The sequence below is a fragment of the Poromitra crassiceps genome, assembly GCF_964638095.1.
Source record: "Poromitra crassiceps genome assembly, chromosome: 30".
Classification (NCBI taxonomy): Eukaryota; Metazoa; Chordata; class Actinopteri; order Beryciformes; family Melamphaidae; genus Poromitra; species Poromitra crassiceps.
In genome coordinates this window covers 3,868,889-3,894,338 of record NC_139652.1, presented here as the reverse complement: position 1 = coordinate 3,894,338, position 25,450 = coordinate 3,868,889, and the positions used below count along the sequence as shown (strand labels likewise).

Here is a 25,450-nt window from a genome sequence, read left to right as displayed (position 1 = left end):
TCTGACAAAATGAAACTAAAGTTTTACTTTTACTTCCCTTTCAGCTCCTCCCACTTCCAGTTCCAGTTCCTCTGGAGTGTGTGTGTGTGTGTGTGTGTGTGTGTGTGTGTGTGTGTGTGTGTGTGTGTGTGTGTGTGTGTGTGTGTGTGCGCGTGCGTGCATGCGTGCATGCGTGTGTGTGTGGACATTAATAAGAGTAGTCTTTTCAATAATATAAAGTGTAGGTGTGTACATTTTTGGACTTGTACATTTAAGATTCAAGATTTATTTTTTAAATTGTATTTATTTATTTTCAATAAAATGTCATTTGGGTGGGCTGGGCTATTCTGTGGGTGCATGGGGAGGAGTAGGAGGAATTCAAACATATAGCAGTATAACATATAACATATAATATAACATATAACATAATATTAGCAGCCATAGTGATGCAGTATAATATATATATGTATGTATGTATATATATATATCAACTTTTTATTGATATCACATTATACAGGTAGGCTACATACAGAGTCATTAGCCGAGATGTATGAGCCCGCTTCCCACGCGCCCATTCATATCACCCACCTAATACCCTTCAGAACATGTGATGAAAGACGTCAGTTTTGTTTACCACAAAATTAAAAAGAAATACAAAGGAAAGAAGGAAATAGAGGAGAACACCCTCCCCACCCCCCGCGGCCTCTGTTCAAAGTAAACGTCTCACACTTTGCTACTGGAGCACTGGTTCCTGAGGCACGGAGGTCATTAGGTCAGAGATCTACTGGAGCACTGGTTCCTGAGGCACTGATGTCATTAGGTCAGAGATCTGGAGCACTGGTTCCTGAGGAGCACTGGTTCCTGAGGCACTGAGGTCATTAGGTCAGAGATCTGGAGCACTGGTTCCTGAGGAGCACTGGTTCCTGAGGCACTGAGGTCATTAGGTCAGATATCTACTGGGGCACTGGTTCCTGAGGCACTGAGGTCATTAGGTAAGAGATCTACTGGAGCACTGGTTCCTGAGGCACTGAGGTCATTAGGTCAGAGATCTACTGGAGCACTGGTTCCTGAGGCACTGAGGTCATTAGGTAAGAGATCTACTGGAGCACTGGTTCCTGAGGCACGGAGGTCATTCGGTAAGAGATCTACTGGAGCACTGGTTCCTGAGGAGCACTCAGGTCATTAGGTCAGAGATCTGGAGCACTGGTTCCTGAGGCACTGAGGTCATTAGGTAAGAGATCTACTGGAGCACTGGTTCCTGAGGCACTGAGGTCATTAGGTCAGAGATCTGGAGCACTGGTTCCTGAGGCACGGAGGTCATTAGGTCAGAGATCTGGAGCACTGGTTCCTGAGGCACTGAGGTCATTAGGTAAGAGATCTGAGAGCTACATCTCTCCAGAGTTCAAGAGTTGAGGACTCAGCTTTATTAATCCTAGCTGTGGAGAGCTCAAGCATTACTATCTCATGAAAGTATGCTAGCCATTTGTGAATGCTAAGTAAGTGAGGGGGAAGCCACCTTTGGGCTATCATTTTCTTGACTGCGGTTAGGCCAGCAAGACACATTTTCCTCTGCTTTCCCCACAAGGTAAGCCATCATTAATTAATAGAAGAATGGTGCCGCGTCTATGTGCCGACAGACCGCAGTCCGCAATGCCGATAGCCCACAAGCAGAATCAGCTGAGCGAGGCGGTGTGCAGCGTGTCGGGGGACCGGCTGGAGCTAACCTCTCCCAGCCCCCACGCCACAGCGGATCATCTGTTTCCATCGGTTCCTGTCCTCTGCATCGTCCTCCGTCACGGCCGCTGCCTGCATGTCCTCCTCCACTGCGTCCATGAACCTCCTCTTGGGCCTTCCCCTCCTCCTCTTTCCTGGCAGCTCCATCTCCAGCATCCTCCTCCCGATGTACCCCACCTCCCTCCTCCGCACATGTCCATACCATCTCAGTCTTGCCTCCCTCACTTTCTGTCCAAACTGCGCGACATGGGCGGTTCCTCGGATGTAATCGGTCTTAATCTTGTCCAGCCTCGTCACTCCCAGAGAGAAGCGTAACATCTTCATCTCTGCCACCTCCAGCTCTGCCACATGTCTGTTTGTCCGTGCCACCGTCTCTAGACCGTACAGCATGGCTGGTCTCACTACCCTGCTGTAGACCTTTCCCTTCACTCTCGCTGGTACCCTTCTGTCACAGATCACCCCAGTCATCCTTCTCCACCCGCACCACCCCGCCTGCACTCTCCTCTTTACCTCCTTGCCACAGTCCCCACTACTCTGCACGGTTGACCCCAAGTATCTAAACTCCTCCACTTTTGGTACCTCTACTCCCTGCATCTTCACCCCCCCTCCATCTTCCCTCCCGTTCACACACATATACTCTGTCTTACTTCTACTTACTTTCATCCCTCTTCTCTTCACCATTGCGAACAAGAATGGGCTGAGGGCCGACCCTTGGTGCAATCCCACCCCAACCTTGAACCCCTCAGTCACTCCCACTGCACATCTCACTACCGTCGCACTGCCCTCATACATGTCCTGCACTACTCTCACATACTTTTCAGCCACTCCTGACTTCCTCATACAATACCACACCTCCTCTCTTGGTACCCTGTCGTATGCCTTCTCTAGGTCTACAAAGACGCAATGTAACTCCTTCTGGCCTTCTCTGTACTTTTCCATCAGCATTCTCAGGGCGAACAGTGCGTCTGTCGGAGAAGATACTGTATATATATATATATAATACTATATGGCCCAATTGTCCAGCGGCTTACCGGGAAAACTCCTGGTGCGCCGCTGGATTATTAGTCTTCCTGACTGAATCTCTGTTTGTGGGCACATGACAGATTTATTCCTGGGCCAAACAAGAGGAACAAGAAGTATATCGCAAGACTCAGATGCGGTTCCTCTCACAGCAGTGTTGCTACATCACTTCCTCGTCTGACTGACTCTGTTCAAGTGTTGGTGCAGCAGCTCCTTCAATCTGCTGTTCAGCAAAACACATAAAGTCATTCACCTAAGTGCCCTATTTTGGGATCAAAAAGGTGACTGTCACCTAAAGGTTTGCCTCCCTGAAATTCATGTACATATTCATATTCATGTATTTTGTATCCCAGTGTCATAACGTTAGCTGATATGCTCATTGCCTGTGAAGTTACTCTCACAGGCTCGCAGCATGGAGTCAGTGAGGAGTAGTCTGGTGCAGATTGTTAAAATATAGTTAAATATGCAGACTGTCATTTATGTTGGGACTGTATTTCTACTATAAGGTTAATTAACAATCACTTATCATTTGAGTCTAATGATAGAGCATAGGCCTGCCTACTAACGTAATGTTATGCTAAGTCTAATGATAGAGCATAGGCCTGCCTACTAACGTAATGTTATGCTAAGTCTAATGATAGAGCATAGGCCTGCCTACTAACGTAATGTTATGCTAGTTAGTCGACGATTCGTTCGAAGGAGCCTGATTCGACTGCCCGTCTCACAGTCAAATAGTCGCAAAATGTAGTTATGAAATTATGACAATTCCATTCCACCTAGCTGGGAGTGCTGAATGTCTGATTTTACATCAAATGTCTTAGTTTCTCCCAATAAATCGTCTATCGTCTATCCCAATAATAGCCTATTTTGGTAGGAGAATCAGCAATTTAATAGCGTAAAACCAAGTCGCAATTAAACAGTCCCTTTTAGTGGTGGGTGTGAGAGACATCACTAATATAAATCTTATAAATGTATAAATTGATTTTTAATTGGGGTCTCTGACCGAGGTTCAAGAATGAAGATCCAGTTATGTCACCCCGCGATCTATCACCCCTATGCGTCCTCGCCCGCCTTCCTCCACATTCTCAATATCCAATCAGCCCATTTTTCAAATACGATGTGTCAAATATGACGTCTGTCTATGCCCGCCTGCTGAGCCAATCACCGAAGAGGACAGGCGTAGTAGAGCCGAGATTACCACGTCACCATCCTCTTCTGGGTGGATCATCTCAGCAGCTGGTCACATCCCGGGCTGATCGTCTTCACTGGAGCTGTTGTCTCGCCCCACCCACCTCCCCAGTCCACCACCGTCCTGACTCCTGAAGAATTCCCTACGGGGGGTATTCTCTATCCTAGTCTGCGCCGATGCCCTCCTCTCTCACCACAAGAGGAGCGTCATCTTATCATGGAGTCATAAGCCAAACTTAGTTGCCATGCCATTTGCTGAATAAAGCTTGCTTGTTCAATCTTACCCACTGGTCTCTCGTGATCAATCTGGGAACCCATCGGTTAAACAAAAAACAAAAAACTTCTGGGGGCAGCAGCCCCCTTTCAATGTGGTGCAACAGGAACTCAAGAGGCGCGGTCGGCAGCGGAAGAAAATCCCTTTCCGCTCCCTGCGAGCTCTGCCATTGGCTCCAACCGACCGGCTCCGCCCATTCATGGATTTCTTTTCCGCTCCCTGCGTGTTGCTCTCAAATCCGTCCGTCGCTATGAAACAACAATAACAACTCTAGCTCGTTGCTAGTAGCAAGTAGCAACGAGCTACACGCTGAAAATGGTAAATGTTGACTACACACCGGTCACGTTCACTTCATTTTGATCGGGTGAAGCGCAGCATGCGTGCGCTGTTACACCCCTTTTGACGGAGCCTGCCGACAGATTCAAGATGCAAGTCGAAAGTCTGTCTCGAGAGATGACTCATGATTGACATGCTCAGAAACATGCTCCCATGACTCTGTGGCATTTGACTGTTAAAGGCATCGCTCTTTCTTTGATGTGGGCTTGTATGAGGTACTTGCATACAGTCAGTGTCCTACATGCAGCAGAATGCAGCCGGCGCGGTACCAGTTTGGAGAAATGGCGTCAGGCAAGTAGAGCTGTCTGCCGGAGTGTGAACAGGCTCACGAGCTAAAATGTCAAAAGCAACAACGGAAAAACAAAACAAAATGGCTCCACACTGCTCACCTGGCGTAATCCAAGTCTCCACAAGCCCTGAGACGCCAAGTTGACTTGAAAAGATGTCATTTACACCCTGTCTCGCCCTGGTAGAACCGCTACACTGAGGACCGGGGTGGAGTTCTGAACCCACAACCTTCTTGCTGTGAGGCGACAGTGCTAACCACCCAGCCTGTTTGAAGTGCAGCGCTCTTTTGATAAGGTTCATGTTTTTATTGATTTTTTACTTTCAGTCTGGCCCCACCAAATTGTAAAAACATGTCTCCTGTGCTGCATTGAAACCGATGAGAATCAGAAGTCAGAGCTGTGAAGACAGTCACACAGACTGACTTCCTCCACTGACACCTGTTCAAACCGCATGTCGAGAAAGCAAGCGTCCTGCTCAGCACGTGTGCAAAAACAGGCTTTCTACAGAGACCTGGTTTTGGTGGCGCTACAGCCGTTATCTGTTATCAGGCTGGGCAGATTGCTGATGTGGTTTTTTGATATCTGAGAATCAACATAAGAAGCAGCAGCTCTCCTCTAAGCCTGAGTGAACCCAGCCTTCAACGTGAACGTCACAGACTAGGGCCTGTAACGTACTGATAGTACACTGAGGTCACCCAGACGAGCTCTCCTCACCTCCTCCTTCAGTGTGGAAGCAGGACAGAGATGATGCTGCTTCATATCGTGCTCCTGGCCGTGAGCTTTCGGGGCGCGGGGGGCAGGAAGTCGGAGCCCCGGCTGGACCAGGTGGATCTGTTCAGAGGAGCCGACAGATACGACTTCGCCATCGAGGTTCCCGCCTCAGGCACAGAGTGTTTCTGGCATTTTGCCCACCAGAGCGGAAACTTCTACCTGACTTACCTGGTAAGAAGGTCCGGACTGACTTGACAGCCGTGGCCCACAGGACTGCTTTCCTCTCGTCTGCAGGCGATGAACTCATCTGAAAGCTGGTGTGCTTGGCTCTCGTACAGTTGAAGCAGAGCCACGAGTCAATTCGCCAAGGTCGAAAGGTCACTGCCCTTTCTAAATGCCTGCCTGACTGTGCCTGACAGGGGGGTCCGCTCGCTATGCCGACCACCCGCAGTGCCGACAGCCCGGTAGGGTTAGGGTTAGTGTTAGGGGTTAAGGTCGTTACACATCAAGAGCGATGCGAATATACGGCAAGAAATTGCGATGCGAGTTTTGACCCAGCTGTCAATCACAGCCACAGATGTGTACACGTCGGAAGCGAATTTCTGAAAAATCCACCGTGTTTCGGAAAAATAAAGCCGCAATAACGCTCAGCGAAACTTCGCCGTTGGTATGCACGGTTCCAGTGACTGATATAGGTTCGGAAAATATTATTGATGTGCAAATTAATCGCACGAAAAAAACCGCTCCCGATGTGTAAGGACCTTTAGTGTTAGGGGTTAGGGTTAGGCGTTAGGGTTAGGGTTAGGGCTGGAGCCCACGGTGCTGGAGCCATGCAGGAGCTCCAGCCGGTCCACCGACACGCTGCACACCGCCTCGCTCAGCTGGTTCTGCTTGTGGGCTGTTGGCACAGAGACGCGGCACCCTGACAGGCTGGTGGAGCTGCACCCTGACAGGCTGGTGGAGCTGCACCCTGACAGGCTGGTGGAGCTGCACCCTGACAGGCTGGTGGAGCTGCACCCTGACAGGCTGGTGGAGCTGCACCCTGACAGGCTGGTGGAGCTGCACCCTGACAGGCTGGTGGAGCTGCACCCTGACAGGCTGGTGGAGCTGTGGCAACAGCATCATGCCTCTGTGATGTTTCCTCCTTTCACAACCCATATGAACGAGACAAACGTTGGCAGGAAAAAGACGTTGTTGATCTTCAGTTGATCTTGTTGATGCTGTTCTGATTATCTGTGTTATTATAACCTGTTAAGTTTGTTGATGCTGCAGAATTGAATGTGTGTGTGTGTGTGTGTGTGTGTGTGTGTGTGTGTGTGTGTGTGTGTGTGTGTGTGTGTGTGAGAGAGAGAGGGACAGAGATATGAGCCTTGCTACCTGCCATAGACTGCAAAAAGCTTTCAAACAAATCTTTATTAACAATTGTCACTAGCCAGAACGGTCCGCAGGTCAGGAGCCGACCACAGACTGTAGGGGCCACAGACTGTAGGGACCACAGACTGTAGGGACCACAGAATGTAGGGGCCACAGACTGTAGGGGCCACAAACTGTAGGGACCACAGAATGTAGGGGCCACAGACTGTAGGGACCACAGACTGTAGGGGCCACAAACTGTAGGGACCACAGACTGTAGGGACCACAGACTGTAGGGGCCACAAACTGTAGGGACCACAGACTGTAGGGACCACAGACTGTAGGGACCACAGACTGTAGGGACCACATACTGTAGGAACCACAGAATGTAGGGGCCACAGACTGTAGGGACCACAGACTGTAGGGACCACAGACTGTAGGGGCCACAAACTGTAGGGACCACAGACTGTAGGGACCACAGACTGTAGGGACCACAGACTGTAGGGACCACAAACTGTAGGGACCACAGACTGTAGGGACCACAGACTGTAGGGACCACAGACTGTAGGGACCACATACTGTAGGAACCACAGAATGTAGGGTCAACAGACTGTAGGGGCCACAGACTGTAGGGACCACAGAATGTAGGGACCACAGACTGTAGGGACCACAGACTGTAGGGACCACAGACTGTAGGGACCACAGAATGTAGGGACCACAGACTGTAGGGACCACAGACTGTACACAGACTGTAGGAACCACAGACTGTAGGGACCACAGACTGTAGGGACCACAGAATGTAGGGACCACAGACTGTAGGGGCCACAGAATGTAGGGACCACAGAATGTAGGGACCACAGAATGTAGGGACCACAGACTGTAGGGACCACAGACTGTAGGGACCACAGAATGTAGGGACCACAGACTGTAGGGACCACAGACTGTACACAGACTGTAGGGACCACAGACTGTAGGGACCACAGACTGTAGGGGCCACAGCCTGTAGGGACCACAGAATGTAGGGACCACAGACTGTAGGGACCACATACTGTAGGAACCACAGAATGTAGGGTCAACAGACTGTAGGGGCCACAGACTGTAGGGACCACAGAATGTAGGGACCACAGACTGTAGGGACCACAGACTGTAGGGACCACAGAATGTAGGGACCACAGACTGTAGGGACCACAGACTGTAGGGACCACAGAATGTAGGGACCACAGACTGTAGGGACCACAGAATGTAGGGACCACAGAATGTAGGGACCACAGACTGTAGGGACCACAGACTGTAGGGACCACAGACTGTAGGGACCACAGACTGTAGGGACCACAGAATGTAGGGACCACAGACTGTAGGGACCACAGACTGTAGGGACCACAGACTGTAGGGACCACAGAATGTAGGGACCACAGACTGTAGGGACCACAGACTGTACACAGACTGTAGGGACCACAGACTGTAGGGGCCACAAACTGTAGGGACCACAGACTGTAGGGACCACAGACTGTAGGGACCACAGACTGTAGGGACCACATACTGTAGGAACCACAGAATGTAGGGTCAACAGACTGTAGGGGCCACAGACTGTAGGGACCACAGAATGTAGGGACCACAGACTGTAGGGACCACAGACTGTAGGGACCACAGACTGTAGGGACCACAGAATGTAGGGACCACAGACTGTAGGGACCACAGACTGTACACAGACTGTAGGGACCACAGACTGTAGGGACCACAGACTGTAGGGACCACAGAATGTAGGGACCACAGACTGTAGGGGCCACAGAATGTAGGGACCACAGAATGTAGGGACCACAGAATGTAGGGACCACAGAATGTAGGGACCACAGACTGTAGGGACCACAGACTGTAGGGACCACAGAATGTAGGGACCACAGACTGTAGGGACCACAGACTGTACACAGACTGTAGGGACCACAGACTGTAGGGACCACAGACTGTAGGGGCCACAGCCTGTAGGGACCACAGAATGTAGGGCAGTGATACTCAACTTGCGGCCCGCGGGGGCGGTGTGGCCCACGATGGAAGTGCAAAATATATATATATATATATTTTACAGTGCACCTGAACGCAACATGCAAGATACCTGCTGAATAAGTGTCCAAATGTTCATGTCATTCTGGCCAATACTCCACTTATGTTATAGCATTTCAGTCTGGAATATGGAACATCTTTCAATAATCTATGATTTAGCTGCTAAATTGTCAAATACCGCCGTCTGCTCGCTACCCAGGCACTTATGTATGTACTTAACCTAACTAACTATCCGGTGTGCACAACATTGTCAGACTAAACTCCGGCTGACACCCCAAATCCTACAATCCGCTTCCTGGGGGTGTTGTGGTGAAGCCCTGCCTTTGTTAAAAGCCGTGCGTCCACCTTGTCCTTATCAGACTTTCAAGGTGATCCGGCTCGACTCCAAGTCTTCTTATCTCTGTCAAAGTGACTACATGATAACACTGGTGTTGGCAGGACATTTGCTGTGTCCTGCAGAAATATACTGTACAGCTTCATGTCTTTTTAAGTCCAACTGAGTTTAAAAACCTGGGCAAGAAAGCAGCGTCATGACAAACAAAAGTTACAGAAAAACAACATACTGTATATTTTGGTATATTAGCAAAGTGTATAGGTTTCCATAGTTATTATAGTCTGGTAGGTAAGGCTGAACTGAACAGCTGAATGTAAAGCATAACACTATAACACTATGTGCACATATTGTCTTTTTCCTGAGTTTTTACTGTATGTTTCTACATTCTGCTGTTGCTCACTCTGCTGGTGTCGACATGCTCAATTCAACTTTGTCATTCCATCTCGAACCAGCGCAGGAGAGGACATCTCAAGAACAAGTTGCAATCTAAAACATGTTGTGTGTGTGTGTGTGTGTGTGTGTACGTGCGTGCGTGTGTGTGTGTGTGTGTGTACGCGCAGGTGCAGTGGGTAACGGGGATGGCTAACGACCCCCGGCTGTTTGTGACCATTCTGTCACCAGAGGGCACTCTGATGGCTTCAAGGCGCGACACCATCGGTCACTTTAACTTCCAGACCGAGGTGACAGGTAGCTGGCATTCATGTGATCCAGATAGTTCCAATCACACGGAGGTGACAACAGAATGGCAACGATGCGCGATTAATTTTCCTACCCGCTGCGATGATCTTTCTACTACCTTTAGTGAAGACATTTCTACTTTGTGCGCAAATGCTTTCTCACTAACACACTGGACTACTGTGTGTTCAAGCAGCAGCTATAGGAAGCCAAAGCTGTCCTATAGTATAGTTGACTAGCGGTTAAGTGGCTAACCCAATTTTCCCTTGATGATTGATTGTTTTGTATTTTATGAACTGTATTTAACGGTGGTGATGTTGTTACAGTTGGTGTAGTTGTTGACGTTGTGTGGCATAAGCCTTTCTATTGATTGATCCTGGATATAGGTAGGCCTACTAGAATTATGCAATTAGCCTGATATTTTTTGAGATGTGTTGTCTTTTTCTATTATTGTGATGGCGCGTGAGCCTGTGGCCCACGCTGGAATTGCAAAAAAATATTAAAATAAAATAAATTACAGTGCACCTGAACGCAACATGCAACATACCCGCTGAATAAGTGTCCAAATGTTCACGTCATTCTGGCCAATACTCCACTTCTGTTATAACATTTCAGTCTGGAATATGGAATATCCTTCAATCATCTTTATGACTAAAAGGCTAAAACAATCTCATGTGTAAGAAATTACTGTTCTACATTGAGGAGGTTTGAAGTACATTTTTTATGATTAACTTGTTGGTTTTGGATTTATTTCGCTTCATTTCGAAATGTGCGTTCACGTGACCGGCTGGTTTACCAGGCTAATATTGTGCTGGACCAACGCACATATTTCTAGTGACCTGATTGCTGAAAGCTTTTTGATCTCTGTGTCCATCTCATAACTCCAGCTTCCTCCTGGCAGGTTTTTACCAGATGTGTCTTGGGAACCACAACAACCACTTCGGAGGCGTGCGGGTCTTTCTGAACTTCGGCGTCATCTACGAAGGTTTCGAGGAGGCCAAGAGAGAGCTGGAGGAGAACGAGAAAGTCCTCAACAGCACTTTGGCCAGCATCCAGGTGTTGGTCACTGTCGAGGCAATCTGGGAACCCAGAGTCTATTTTCATTGGAAAAATAGACTCTGGGACAGCCGAAATGGCTATTCACTAATAACGTTAAAACTGCATAGAAGACGTCAACTCGTCTTACAACAGTGGAAAATGACTGGAAAGTCGCGGTGCAAGTTGCTATTCAGACTGTAAACAGTGGCGCACGGACACGGAAAAGGAAGTGACGGTGGCAGGAGAGGCGCGCTGTACAGGAAGCTGAGAAAAATGGTAGGGCTGTCCCAGGCCCCGTTCCAATACCCATACTTGTACTTCTTTCTTGTAGTATGTACTGCCGCTGCCCTCACAAAGTATGGATTGTAGTGTGCAGCATGCATGCAAAATGCATACTATTGGGACACACTACATCTGTCGTCACATGAGCTTCCTGAACTCCGACCTCTTGCTCACTTCCGCCGACGTCCGCAGCGCCACATTTGAGTTTTATTTTTTATTTTTTTTATTCAATAAACAAAGTCTGGCAGTAACAAACAGTACATTATACAAAAAATTCAGACTAAACATTTACAAAATTGGAACAGACAATCAAATAAACAAAATAAAATAAATAAAGCAAAAACATTAAGTCAGAGTTCTAACAGGAATCAAGATATGCATGTTTTGGTACACACACCATGCTTGTTTGGTTTTAACATATTTCAAGGCTTTCTTAAAGTTAATTATCTCATTCATGAACACGCAGCTCAGTCAGTGTGACGTAACTCCAGTAGGTGGCGGTAATGCACAAAAAGTTGTTTGCCAACCGCCATAAAACATTAGAAGGAGAAGAAGAAGACATAACTTCCTGCTGCGCAAAGGATTGTGGGGAAGTTTGCCTGGTGCAGCATGCATCGATGCATACTCCGAAATAGGAGCTGATGTAGTACAACATCCTGGTACTCTTGGCATACTGCATCTGACATACTATGTATTGGGACATACTAAATCTTTTTTTGCCTACTAAATAGTATGGAAGTATGGGTATTGGAACGGGGCCCCAGAGTCTATTTTTCAAATGAAAAGACTCAGGGTTCCCAGTTTGCGGTCTAGTATGCACTGCTTATGTATCACAATATTCACCAAATACGATAAATAGCCTAATAAATTATAATAAATTAAATTCACATTATTATTCAATCTGATTTAAAAAATGTAAATCGAACAAAGTAGGCTACTATATAACATGTAGAGTAACATGTACACCAAAAATGTAGCTAGCTAGATGGATGTCAACTAAGCTGCTATCATGATTTTTTTCTTCAGTTGTTAATAATTTAATACATTTCTCCCATTGTATACCTAAACATATATAACTGATTGATGCATCATATCTGCTTCAGGAGAGCACCCAGAGGCTCCAGAATCAGATCTTCCACATGTGGCGTCATTACAACTTCGCCCGCATGAGGAGAGGGAAGGACCACTACCTGCTGCTGTCCAACCTCAGCTACGTCAACTACTGGTCAGCAGCTCAGAGCCTCGCCATCCTGCTCTCTGGATACCTGCAGCTGCTCTTCCTCAAGAGACTCTTCCACACGGACTCCCACCGGCCGCCATGCTGAGAGCAGAGAAGACCTCCCAGCTCCTTTGGGGAATTTTAGATTTTAAACTTTGGGGAATCCTGGTGTTTTTAATTTAATTATCAGCAGTCCTGCAGTCATCTTCCTCTATCCATTCTTCTCCAGAGAAAATCCATCACAGGAAACATGAAGCCAAACTTTCAGTTTTTTCCTTATTTCATTGTCCTGAGTTCCAGGAAATTATCGGCGATGGAGAGTCGATTGTCAATTCCATTGTGTCGATTCTGAGAATCAATTTAAACGGAATTGGAGTCGACTCCAAACCTTGGTGTCGTAGAAACGGTTTCATTCAAATGAATTGTAATCAATTAATTCAAATTTAGGCTATATACTACTCATCTGTGTTTGACTGCCTTGGTCTGATCCATTTCACAACATGTGGGGAGGGGGAAGGAGAAATTTGAGGCTCACTGTTGAATGTAAACCAGCGTAAAAATTCAAATTTTGTGTTGATTTTCATTTCAAATCAGAATCGATATAGAATCGACTCATTTGACTGAAAATAGGACATTATCACCTCCATTATAAGATATTTGTTTCTCGTAGTGCAGTTTTTCTAGTTCTGAGTGGCTGTCCCACTTTGTGTGGGACTGCACAGCATTTTTACGCCGCATCCATATTGAGATGATCTCCTGCATTTTGATTGGCTGTATAGTTTTCAAAACACAACCCACTGCAGACAGATGCTTTACTATGGAAGTATTTCTATCTAAATTCAAGAGGTCGTTCAAACAATTTGAGAGCATGATTTATCTATTTCACGTTACGATTTTGGACCCCTGGACTCAAATAACCCCTGGGTGTGCTTAGCTTTGCTCTGTTTGTCCTCAAACTATGCTCGCACTCAAAAGTGTTTTGCTTGTATGGATTTCCTGCACTCCCCTGCTTCTATTTATCCAATGGCTGTGACTTAAAGCAGGGAAGGCTGTCAACTGATGTCAATCAAACTGCGGCACACCAGCGACGCATCACTCAAATGGTGAAATAAATGGAAGGAACAGGAAGTATCTCCTCTCCTCGTCTCTTGACCTGCTGAAGGCTGCCGGCTGAAAGAGCAGCTCAGACGACTCAGGTGCTGAGCGGTGAGGACACAGCACCACCTGCTGGTCTGAAGGTGCGTTCACACCGACCTATTAAAGTTGGTCGCTGGCGTCGAGTTTACATACAAAGTCAATGCAAACGAGCGATTGAGCGTATATTCGCCTGGGAGAATAATCGCTGGGCGTCCGAGCGGCAGAGACAGAGCGACAGGGAGAAAATACGCTCGTCGCTCAAGATGAAATATCCCAACTCGAGCGAAAATACGCTGGCATCAGTCGCTCGCTGTTCAATGCTGATTGGCTGCTGTGTGAGAGCGAGTCAAGGATCACTCTGGCTTGGAACAAACCGCATTGACAGCCTGACAGCTGACATGAAGTGAAGTCTGTACTACCGGTATGCAGCTCGCATTGGGGAGCACGCTGATAGGCTTAGCTTGTAAACAATGACGGTGGCTCGTAGTGGACAAACAGCATGACATTGCGTAACGTTATATCCCCCACATGTCCGTCATTTCGTGTGCCTGTTGATGAGCGATTTAAACAGAGCGACAGAGCGATTCCAAAGGGTTGACTTGAGCGACAGAGCGAAAAATAAATATCTCGGTGTGAACGCACCTTTAGAGACACAGTAGAGCTGAGACGCTGACTTGGGAGTATAAGGTTGACTACTTCATCTGGAGGACTTGCTGATACAAAGTACTGATCTGATAATAAGTACTGATCTAATTCTGTCCATTTCTATGTGTATGGTTGTGGCCTTAGGACCTTCAAACCTATGTGTATTTTAAAACCTGTCAAATAAAATCAACCAATCAACACAAGATAATATAACATAACATAACATGATATAATCAAAGATAAGCTCTACTGTCACATAATTAAAAATCGAGAGACGTTCCCTTCCATCTCTTCCGCATGCATCGTCCCAAAGTCAGGCTGAATTAGGTCACACACCTTACAGTAGCAAGGGTGTTTCTTTCAGTGGACTGGGCAGCTTCTAAGAAGGCCCTTCTTTCTTGGTGTTGTTAGGGCCATGCCTCGCCTCATAGGGGCTGGGCTGTTCATATGACTTTATATAGTCTATTATTATAGATAATATAATATGAATATATATATATAGAAACACACTCAGTCTTTACAACTGTTACAGCATTTATTGGTTTTTAAGTGCTGAGAGAGGCAAGAAGGAAGAAACCAAACAGGAAACAGTCAGATGGGCATCAAAGCCATGTAATCCGAGCAGGAAACTTGTTTTGGCTACGAGCGAGCGGATCCTAACACTACAGATCCTAACACTACAGATCCCGGGTTTCAGTGGACAGTTTTAGTGTCCCGTGAGGCTTTTTCAACAAAACTCTGGAGGGAACACTGAATATTTGGGATTTTTGGGGTATGAAAATTGTCAAATTTAAAGATATTGAAGCTAAAATAATCATCTGTATCATATTAGTCGAGTGAATTTCCTGCCCTGATTACAATTCATACAAGCCAGCCAGTAAACAAAATCAAATACAATCCACTCCCTTCTTCTTTACAGAGCTAAATATATACAGTATATATGTATATGTATATAAACATGTATTCTCTCAGGACGTTCACACAGCTGAATACATGTTTATATACAGTACATATACTGTATACAGTATATATGTATATGTATATAAACATGTATTCTTCTCAGGATGTTCACACAGCGGAATACATGTGTCTAAGTGAAAGTCATGAAGCCGGACAGCAGCGAGCGTCTCCCAGAGCCAACAAAAGACTGATCTCCACTTAGTAGTTATACCACCCAAACCCCCTTTACTGGTTTTACTGAGGACATTTAAATAAGGAGTAGATTGTGACTGTGTACAGTGTGCTGTATCTCAGACGGTTATTTACACTGAAGTGTGGCGGGGCAGCGAGGCAAAACGGAGCGGCTCAGAAGTTGATGGCTTTACCGAAGGAAGCGGCCAGGTTAGCTTCTCTGAAGGCCTCTGACACCGTCTGGAGAGGGGGGTGGGGTAGTGGGGTGGGAGTAGAAAGGTCAGATACAGCTTCATCAGCTTCAATATTTCAAACTTGTCACAATATATTTACCGTATTTCCTGTAATATTGGCCCCCGGGCCTTTATTTAGCTCAACTGCAGAGGGAACCAGGCCTTAATTGGAAGCAGGCTTACAGTATATTCGATTAAACTCTGTTTGACACATGTCCTACAAATCGGGAGATTAGCGGGAGAAATGACCAAGCGGGAGCACAGCGGGAGAAAGGGTTAAAAATCGGGAGACTCCCGCCTAAATCGGAAGTGTTGGCATGTATGGTTGTGGAAAAGTTGCTGACACTTGCACGGGTCCCATAATGGTACTTCAAATGTAGGTAGAGCCACTTTACTACAACCTACGGTTACATTATATAACCGGCACCAGGGGCCGGTTGCACCAAGTGGTCTTAACTATGCCTGGTCGTAACTCCTACGTCGGTCTTAGTTAAGACCATGGACTTACGCCTGTTGCACCAACACGGCTTATGTCTGGTCTTAACTATGCTGGTCGTAGCAATGCGCGTCCATGTGAATTGCCAGGGAATGCACCCTGATTGGATGATGTTGCAAAAAATGTGCCTCGCGACCTGCTTGGAGCGCACTGTGCCACTACGCTCTCTCAGCCACTACTGTCCCTCCCTCGCTCCGGGGGGAAAATGGCGGCGATCGAGCCAGACAGACAGTCTGAATGAAATTGAATGTAACGTTCCCAATTCTATGTATTCAATTCTAAAAAATTAACGGCAACATTTGGGAAGGCTAAGCCACACAACTAGTTAGTTATAATCTAACATCGTGCTTTCAAAGACGGAGAACTGGCTGTGTTACGACGATGACGGTAAGGACTCAAAAAGGTCTCCGCGGAGACAGGCAGGCTCTACGCCTCCTCCTGACCAGGCGTAAGAGTTACGCCTGGGCGTAGTGAAAAGAAGGCTTAAGCCGTCTTGGTGCAACCGGCGTAGCTGTTAGGTCGCAAAGTTATGACCAACTTAAGCTTAAGACCAGTGTAAGACCAGTTGGTGCAACTGGCCCCAGGAGTTTAGCGTTATCCACCGCTTTGTCCCCGCCCCCCATTCCGGCATGGATTTGGGGACGGCCTTTAGTTTGTGTTGACCACGCCCCCGGCCACTATTAGAGGGAATACGGTATGTATGTATGTGTGTGTGTGTGTGTGTGTGTGTGTGTATGTATGTGTGTGTGTGTGTGGGTGTGTGTGTGTGTGCAGCAGTACATACAGGATGGGCATGGCAGACTCGGGCGATGTCCTCACAGGACGCTCCGTACTCCATGGCCAGTGCTGCTTCGTTGATCATCTCTCCTGCCCCCTACAGGACAACACCGGAACAACACGACATCACAGCTCAGATCGTTACTGTGGCAGTTACTCTCTCCGTTACTTTGTTTCATCGAGGTCATTGTAATGTTTCCAATATAAAAAATGAAGAAACTTTAAAAGTTCGACTAATAACTTATTATTTATGAGAGTATTGGCGACACTACACTCATGACAGCCTATCAGCGTGAGGTAACAATAGTGTTATTTGTTTATTAGACAGACAGACAGACAGACAGACAGACACACACACACACACACACACACACACATACCGCATTTTTGGTTATGTGAAAGAATGTTACAATAAAATATGTTCCTTAAATCTATATGTTCATCTGCTTTCTATGTATTTAGTTCAATTTAAAAAATAATCTTTTTTGTTATGTGAAAGTTCTTACAATAAAAGCTAATTTTTAAATCTATATTCATTGACAAGTATAATGATGTTTGAAATGTTTGAAAAAATCGGTAACGGCTCAAAATGTCCATATCCCATTATGGGTGCATCCCTCGTGTGTAGAGGAGTCTTACAGATCCTAGAATGTGTGAGACCAGCATGTTAGTGTGTAGAGGAGTCTTACAGATCCTAGGATGTGTGAGACCAGCATGTTAGTGTGTAGAGGAGTCTTACAGATCCTAGAATGTGTGAGACCAGCATGTTAGTGTGTAGAGGAGTCTTACAGATCCTAGGATGTGTGAGACCAGCATGTTAGTGTGTAGAGGAGTCTTACAGATCCTAGAATGTGTGAGACCAGCATGTTAGTGTGTAGAGGAGTCTTACAGATCCTAGGATGTGTGAGACCAGCATGTTAGTGTGTAGAGGAGTCTTACAGATCCTAGGATGTGTGCGCCCAGCATGCGGTCTGTCTCCTTGTGGCCGAGGATCTTCACCAGGCCGTCGGTGTCGGCGTTGGTCTTGGCTCGGCTGTTGGCGGCGAAGGGGAACTTGCCCACTTTGTACGGGACCGCCCTGCAGAGAGGAGGGAGCCACGTGACTCACTGAGCACCAGGAGAGATGACTTCGCCTCTCTCTCTCTCTCTCACCTCCTCTTTGAGCTGCTCTCTCTCTCTCTCTCACCTCCTCTTTGAGCTGCTCTCTCTCTCACCTCCTCTTTGAGCTGCTCTCTCTCTCTCACCTCCTCTTTGAGCTGCTCTCTCTCACCTCCTCTTTGAGCTGCTCTCTCTCTCTCTCACCTCCTCTTTGAGCTGCTCTCTCTCTCACCTCCTCTTTGAGCTGCTCTCTCTCTCTCTCTCACCTCCTCTTTGAGCTGCTCTCTCTCTCACCTCCTCTTTGAGCTGCTCTCTCTCTCTCTCACCTCCTCTTTGAGCTGCTCTCTCTCTCACCTCCTCTTTGAGCTGCTCTCTCTCTCTCTCTCACCTCCTCTTTGAGCTGCTCTCTCTCTCACCTCCTCTTTGAGCTGCTCTCTCTCTCACCTCCTCTTTGAGCTGCTCTCTCTCTCTCACCTCCTCTTTGAGCTGCTCTCTCTCTCTCTCTCACCTCCTCTTTGAGCTTCTCTCTCTCTCTCTCTCTCTCACCTCCTCTTTGAGCTGCTCTCTCTCTCTCTCTCTCACCTCCTCTTTGAGCTGCTCTCTCTCTCTCTCTCACCTCCTCTTTGAGCTGCTCTCTCTCACCTCCTCTTTGAGCTGCTCTCTCTCTCTCTCACCTCCTCTTTGAGCCTCTCTCTTCTCTCTCTCTCTCTCTCTCTCTCTCTCTCTCTCTCTCTCTCTCTCCTCTCTCCTCTCCTCTCTCTCTCTACTCTCTCTCTCTCTCTCTCTCTCTCTCTCTCTCTCTCTCTCTCTCTCTCACCTCCTCTTTGAGCTGCTCCTCGGTCTTGCCCACCCAGGCGACCTCTGGGTGTGTGTAGATGACAGAGGGGACACAGTTGTAGTCGATGTGCACGGCACCTCCGGCGATGCCCCTCCACACAGATGATGCCCTCGTCCTCCGCCTTGTGGGCCAGCATCGGCCCGGCGACCACGTCCCCGATCGCATAGATACTGTGAGGAGAGAGAGCATATATACTGTGAGGAGAGAGAGCAGATACTGTGAGGAGAGAGAGCATATATACTGTGAGGGAGAGAGAGCATAGATACTGTGAGGAGAGAGAGCATATATACTGTGAGGGAGAGAGAGCAGATACTGTGAGGAGAGAGAGCATATATACTGTGAGGGAGAGAGAGCATAGATACTGTGAGGGAGAGAGAGAGAGCATAGATACTGTGAGGGAGAGAGAGAGCATAGATACTGTGAGGGAGAGAGAGCATAGATACTGTGAGGGAGAGAGAGAGCATAGATACTGTGAGGGAGAGAGAGCATAGATACTGTGAGGGAGATGAGAGAGAGCATAGATACTGTGAGGGAGAGAAAGCATAGATACTGTGAGGGAGAGAGAGCATAGATACTGTGAGGGAGAGAGAGAGAGCATAGATACTGTGGGGAGAGAGAGAGAGCATAGATACTGTGGGGGAGAGAGAGAGAGCATAGATACTGTGAGGGAGAGAGAGAGAGCATAGATACTGTGAGGGAGAGAGAGAGAGAGCATAGATACTGTGAGGGAGAGAGAGGAGAGAGCATAGATACTGTGAGAGAGAGAAAGCATAGATACTGTGAGGGAGAGAGAGCATAGATACTGTGAGGGAGAGAGAGAGAGCATAGATACGTGGGGGAGAGAGAGAGAGCATAGATACTGTGAGGGGAGAGAGAGAGAGCATAGATACTGTGAGGGAGAGAGAGAGGAGAGCATAGATACTGTGAGGGAGAGAGAGAGCATAGATACTGTGAGGGAGAGAGAGCATAGATACTGTGAGGGAGAGAGAGCATAGATACTGTGAGGGAGAGAGAGAGCATAGATACTGTGAGGGAGAGAGAGCATAGATACTGTGAGGGAGAGAGAGAGCATAGATACTGTGAGAGAGAGAGAGAGCATAGATACTGTGAGGGAGAGAGAGCATAGATACTGTGAGGAGAGAGAGAGCATAGATACTGTGAGGGAGAGAGAGAGAGCATAGATACTGTGAGGGAGAGAGAGCATAGATACTGTGAGGGGAGAGAGAGCCATAGATACTGTGAGGGGAGAGAGAGAGCATAGATACTGTGAGAGAGAGACGAGAGAGAGCATAGATACTGTGAGGGAGAGAGAGCATAGATACTGTGGAGAGAGAGAGCATAGATACTGTGAGGGAGAGAGAGAGAGCATAGATACTGTGGGAGAGAAGAGAGCATAGATACTGTGAGAGAGAGAGAGAGCATAGATACTGTGAGGGAGAGAGAGAGCATAGATACTGTGAGGGGAGAGAGAGAGAGATAGATACTGTGAGGGAGAGAGAGAGCATAGATACTGTGAGGGAGAGAGAGAGAGCATAGATACCTGTGAGGCGAGAGAGAGCATAGATACTCGTGAGGAGAGAGAGAGCATAGATACTGTGAGGGAGAGAGCGAGCATAGATAACGTGAGGGGAGAGAGAGCATAGATACTGTGAGGGAGAGAGAGAGCATAGATACTGTGAGGGGAGAGAGAGAGAGCATAGATACTGTGGGGGAGAGAGAGAGAGCATAGATACTGTGAGGGAGAGAGAGAGCATAGATACTGTGAGGGAGAGAGAGCATAGATACTGTGAGGGGAGAGAGAGAGCATAGATACTGTGAGGGGAGAGAGAGCATAGATACTGTGAGGGAGAGAGAGAGAGCCATAGATACTGTGAGGGAGAGAAAGCATAGATACTGTGAGGGAGAGAGAGCATAGGATACTGTGAGGGAGAGAGAGAGAGCATAGATACTGTGGGGAGAGAGAGAGAGCATAGATACTGTGGGGGAGAGAGAGAGAGCATAGATACTGTGAGGGAGAGAGAGAGAGCATAGATACTGTGAGGGAGAGAGAGAGAGAGCATAGATACTGTGAGGGAGAGAGAGAGAGCATAGATACTGTGAGAGAGAGAAAGCATAGATACTGTGAGGGAGAGAGAGCATAGATACTGTGAGGGAGAGAGAGAGAGCATAGATACTGTGGGGGAGAGAGAGAGAGCATAGATACTGTGAGGGAGAGAGAGAGAGAGCATAGATACTGTGAGGAGAGAGAGAGAGAGCATAGATACTGTGAGGGAGAGAGAGAGCATAGATACTGTGAGGGAGAGAGAGCATAGATACTGTGAGGAGAGAGAAGCATAGATACTGTGAGGGAGAGAGAGAGCATAGATACTGTGTAGGGAGAGAGAGCATAGATACTGTGAGGGAGAGAGAGAGCATAGATACTGTGAGAGAGAGAGCATAGATACTGTGAGGGAGAGAGAGCATAGATACTGTGAGGGAGAGAGAGAGCATAGATACTGTGAGGGGAGAGAGAGAGAGCATAGATACTGTGAGGGAGAGAGAGCATAGATACTGTGAGGGAGAGAGAGAGCATAGATACTGTGAGGGGAGAGAGAGAGCATAGATACTGTGAGGAGAGAGAGAGAGGAGCATAGATACTGTGAGGGAGAGAGAGCATAGATACTGTGGGAGAGAGAGAGCATAGATACTGTGAGGGAGAGAGAGAGAGCATAGATACTGTGGGAGAGAGAGAGCATAGATACTGTGAGAGAGAGAGAGAGCATAGATACTGAGGGAGAGAGAGCATAGATACTGTGAGGGAGAGAGAGAGAGCATAGATACTGTGAGGGAGAGAGAGAGCCATAGATACTGTGAGGGAGAGAGAGAGAGCATAGATACTGTGAGGGAGAGAGAGCATAGATACTGTGAGGGAGAGAGAGAGCATAGATACTGTGAGGGAGAGAGAGCATAGATACTGTGAGAGAGAGAGAGCATAGATACTGTGAGGGAGAGAGAGAGCATAGATACTGTGAGGGAGAGAGAGAGAGCATAGATACTGTGAGGGAGAGAGAGAGAGCATAGATACTGTGAGGGGAGAGAGAGAGCATAGATACTGTGAGGGGAGAGAGAGAGCATAGATACTGTGAGGGAGAGAGAGCATAGATACTGTGAGGGAGAGAGAGAGCATAGATACTGTGAGGGAGAGAGAGAGCATAGATACTGTGAGGGAGAGAGAGAGAGAGCATAGATACTGTGAGGGAGAGAGAGCATAGATACTGTGAGGGAGAGAGAGAGAGCATAGATACTGTGAGGGAGAGAGAGAGCATAGATACTGTGAGGGGGAGAGAGAGAGCATAGATACTGTGAGGGAGAGAGAGAGAGCATAGATACTGTGAGAGAGAGAGAGAGCATAGATACTGTGAGGGAGAGAGAGAGAGCATAGATACTGTGAGGGGGAGAGAGAGAGCATAGATACTGTGAGGGAGAGAGAGAGCATAGATACTGTGAGGGAGAGAGAGAGCATAGATACTGTGAGGGAGAGAGAGAGCATAGATACTGTGAGGGAGAGAGAGAGAGCATAGATACTGTGAGGAGAGAGAGAGCATAGATACTGTGAGGGAGAGAGAGAGCATAGATACTGTGAGGGAGAGAGAGAGAGCATAGATACTGTGAGGGGAGAGAGAGAGCATAGATACTGTGAGGGAGAGAGAGAGCATAGATACTGTGAGGGGAGAGAGAGAGCATAGATACTGTGAGGGAGAGAGAGCATAGATACTGTGAGGGGGAGAGAGAGAGCATAGATACTGTGAGGGAGAGAGAGGCATAGATACTGTGAGGAGAGAGAGAGAGCATAGATACTGTGAGGGAGAGAGAGCATAGATACTGTGAGGGGAGAGAGAGAGCATAGATACTGTGAGGGAGAGAGAGAGCATAGATACTGTGAGGGAGAGAGAGAGAGCATAGATACTGTGAGGGGAGAGAGATGAGCATAGATACTGTGAGGGGAGAGAGAGAGCAAGATACTGTGAGGGAGAGAGAGAGCATAGATACTGTGAGGGAGAGAGAGAGAGCATAGATACTGTGAGGGGAGAGAGAGAGCATAGATACTGTGAGGAGAGAGAGAGAGCATAGATACTGTGAGGGAGAGAGAGAGAGCATAGATACTGTGAGGGAGAGAGAGAGCATAGATACTGTGAGGAGAGAGAGAGAGAGAGCATAGATACTGTGAGGGAGAGAGAGCATAGATACTGTGAGGGGGAGAGAGAGAGCATAGATACTGTGAGGGAGAGAGAGCATAGATACTGTGAGGGAGAGAGAGAGAGCATAGATACTGTGAGGGGAGAGAGAGAGCATAGATACTGTGAGGGAGAGAGAGCATAGATACTGTGAGGGGGAGAGAGAGAGCATAGATACTGTGAGGGGAGAGAGAGAGCATAGATACTGTGAGGGAGAGAGAGCATAGATACTGTGAGGGGGAGAGAGAGAGCATAGATACTGTGAGGAGAGAGAGAGCATAGATACTGTGAGGGAGAGAGAGAGAGCATAGATACTGTGAGGGAGAGAGAGCATAGATACTGTGAGGGGGAGAGAGAGAGCATAGATACTGTGAGGGAGAGAGAGAGCATAGATACTGTGAGGGAGAGAGAGAGAGCATAGATACTGTGAGGGAGAGAGAGAGCATAGATACTGTGAGGAGAGAGAGAGAGCATAGATACTGTGAGGAGAGAGAGAGAGCATAGATACTGTGAGGGAGAGAGAGAGAGCATAGATACTGTGAGGGAGAGGAGAGCATAGATACTGTGAGGGAGAGAGAGAGAGCATAGATACTGTGAGGGAGAGAGAGCATAGATACTGTGAGGGGAGAGAGAGAGCATAGATACTGTGAGGGAGAGAGAGAGCATAGATACTGTGAGGGGAGAGAGAGAGCATAGATACTGTGAGGGAGAGAGAGAGAGCATAGATACTGTGAGGGAGAGAGAGAGCATAGATACTGTGAGGGAGAGAGAGAGAGCATAGATACTGTGAGGGAGAGAGAGAGGCATAGATACTGTGAGGGAGAGAGAGCATAGATACTGTGAGGGAGAGAGAGAGCATAGATACTGGTGAGGGAGAGAGAGAGAGCATAGATACTGTGAGGAGAGAGAGAGAGCATAGATACTGTGAGGGAGAGAGAGAGCATAGATACTGTGAGGGAGAGAGAGAGAGCATAGATACTGTGAGGGAGAGAGAGAGAGCATAGATACTGTGGGAGAGAGAGAGCATAGATACTGTGAGGGAGAGAGAGAGAGCATAGATACTGTGAGGGAGAGAGGAGAGAGCATAGATACTGTGAGGGAGAGAGAGCATAGATACTGTGAGGGAGAGAGAGAGAGCATAGATACTGTGAGGGAGAGAGCATAGATACTGTAGAGAGAGAAGAGAGAGAGAGAGAGCATAGATACTTGAGAGGAGAGAGAGAGAAGCATAGATACTGTGAGGGAGGAGAGAGCGATAGATACTGTGAGGAGAGAGAGAGAGCATAGATACTGTGAGGGAGAGAGAGAGAGCATAGATACTGTTGGGAGGAGAGAGAGGCATAGTTACTGTGAGGGAGAGAGAGCATAGATACTGTGAGGGCAGAGAGAGAGAGCATAGATATGTGAGGGGAGAGAGAGCATAGATACTGTGAGGGAGAGAGAGAGCATAGATACTGTGAGGGAGAGAGTGTGGACAAACGTGCCTAATTTTTGGTCCTGTGGATTTTGTGGATCTTTTTTTGACATTTTGCTTCCTAAATCAGATTCAACCTTTTTCATATCAAGGACGTTAATTCAGTTGAGTCACATTAGAGCCACAGACCCCCCCCCCCATTTGATGAGATTTTATCTCTCGGACCCAAATCTGAGAATATTTGTATTGTCAGATACAGATAGAGAGACAACAGAGACACTATGATCACAACTGTCATTCTTCTACATTCTCTAACTTCTTGTAAATGAAGTAATGTAATGGTGAAATTTAATTCAATTAATCAATTAGCTGGTACCCACTCAAGGACCCCCCCCCCCCCCCCCCCCCCCGGTGAGAAGTACTGGACCTAAAATGAGTGAAATGACTCAGACATGTCTACAATCAGTTTCAGTTTCAATCAATTCCAATCATTCCATATAAATTCAGAAAACAGAATTTAAGTTAGTCGTCTGCATTGGTTCCCAAAGTGGTCCGCGGGCTCCGCCTGGTGTTTTTACAGACAACAGTTTTTATATTCACATTAACCCTGAGGAGTAGCCGACATTTACTTTCAGAGGCTGCAGCAGGCTCAGTTTTAAAGCCAGAGTGAAGTTTCTGGTATCATAGATAACTAGAAGACTTAAGGAATGGATTTCTACCAACTATAGCATGCTAGTTTGTCAGGAAGGTAGCTAAAGAACACTCCAAAGATAGGCTAAATGTTGGCGAGGGAAAAAAACATTTTCAAATGGGTCCTCTTTTTCACAGCCTAATGTTGGCAGGTGTCTGTGTATGTGTGTGTGTGTGTGTGTGTGTGTGTGTGTGTGTGTTTGTTCCGTTTTGAACCAGCTAGTAGCCTTATATTGTCATTTAGCCGTTCTGCTGCTATTGCATGGTTCAATCGGCCAATTTTATCTTA

At 47.2% G+C, this 25,450-nt stretch overlaps 2 protein-coding genes across 2 annotated transcripts in view; one reads left to right on the top strand and one right to left on the bottom strand.

Annotated features, from left to right (window-relative positions):
- Positions 1-5,562: 5,562 nt before the first annotated feature.
- tmed6 (transmembrane p24 trafficking protein 6) lies at positions 5,563-12,594 on the top strand (the record flags this gene model as incomplete). The annotated part of the gene is made up of 4 exons (XM_083663282.1): positions 5,563-5,760; positions 9,835-9,961; positions 10,851-11,005; positions 12,373-12,594. The coding sequence occupies 4 exons, from the start codon at positions 5,563-5,565 to the stop codon at positions 12,592-12,594; spliced, it is 702 nt and encodes a 233-aa protein (XP_083519408.1).
- Positions 12,595-14,797: 2,203 nt separating this feature from the next.
- Positions 14,798-25,450, bottom strand: part of LOC310800465 (dihydrolipoyl dehydrogenase, mitochondrial-like) — a 29,925-nt gene continuing 19,272 nt past the window's right edge. Inside the window, 6 exon segments of the mRNA XM_083663064.1 lie at positions 14,798-15,641; positions 16,915-17,004; positions 17,847-17,981; positions 17,983-17,985; positions 18,823-18,933; positions 18,935-19,013. Of these exon segments, the coding sequence (XP_083519190.1) occupies positions 15,576-15,641; positions 16,915-17,004; positions 17,847-17,981; positions 17,983-17,985; positions 18,823-18,933; positions 18,935-19,013 (484 nt within the window). The 3' untranslated portion in view covers positions 14,798-15,575.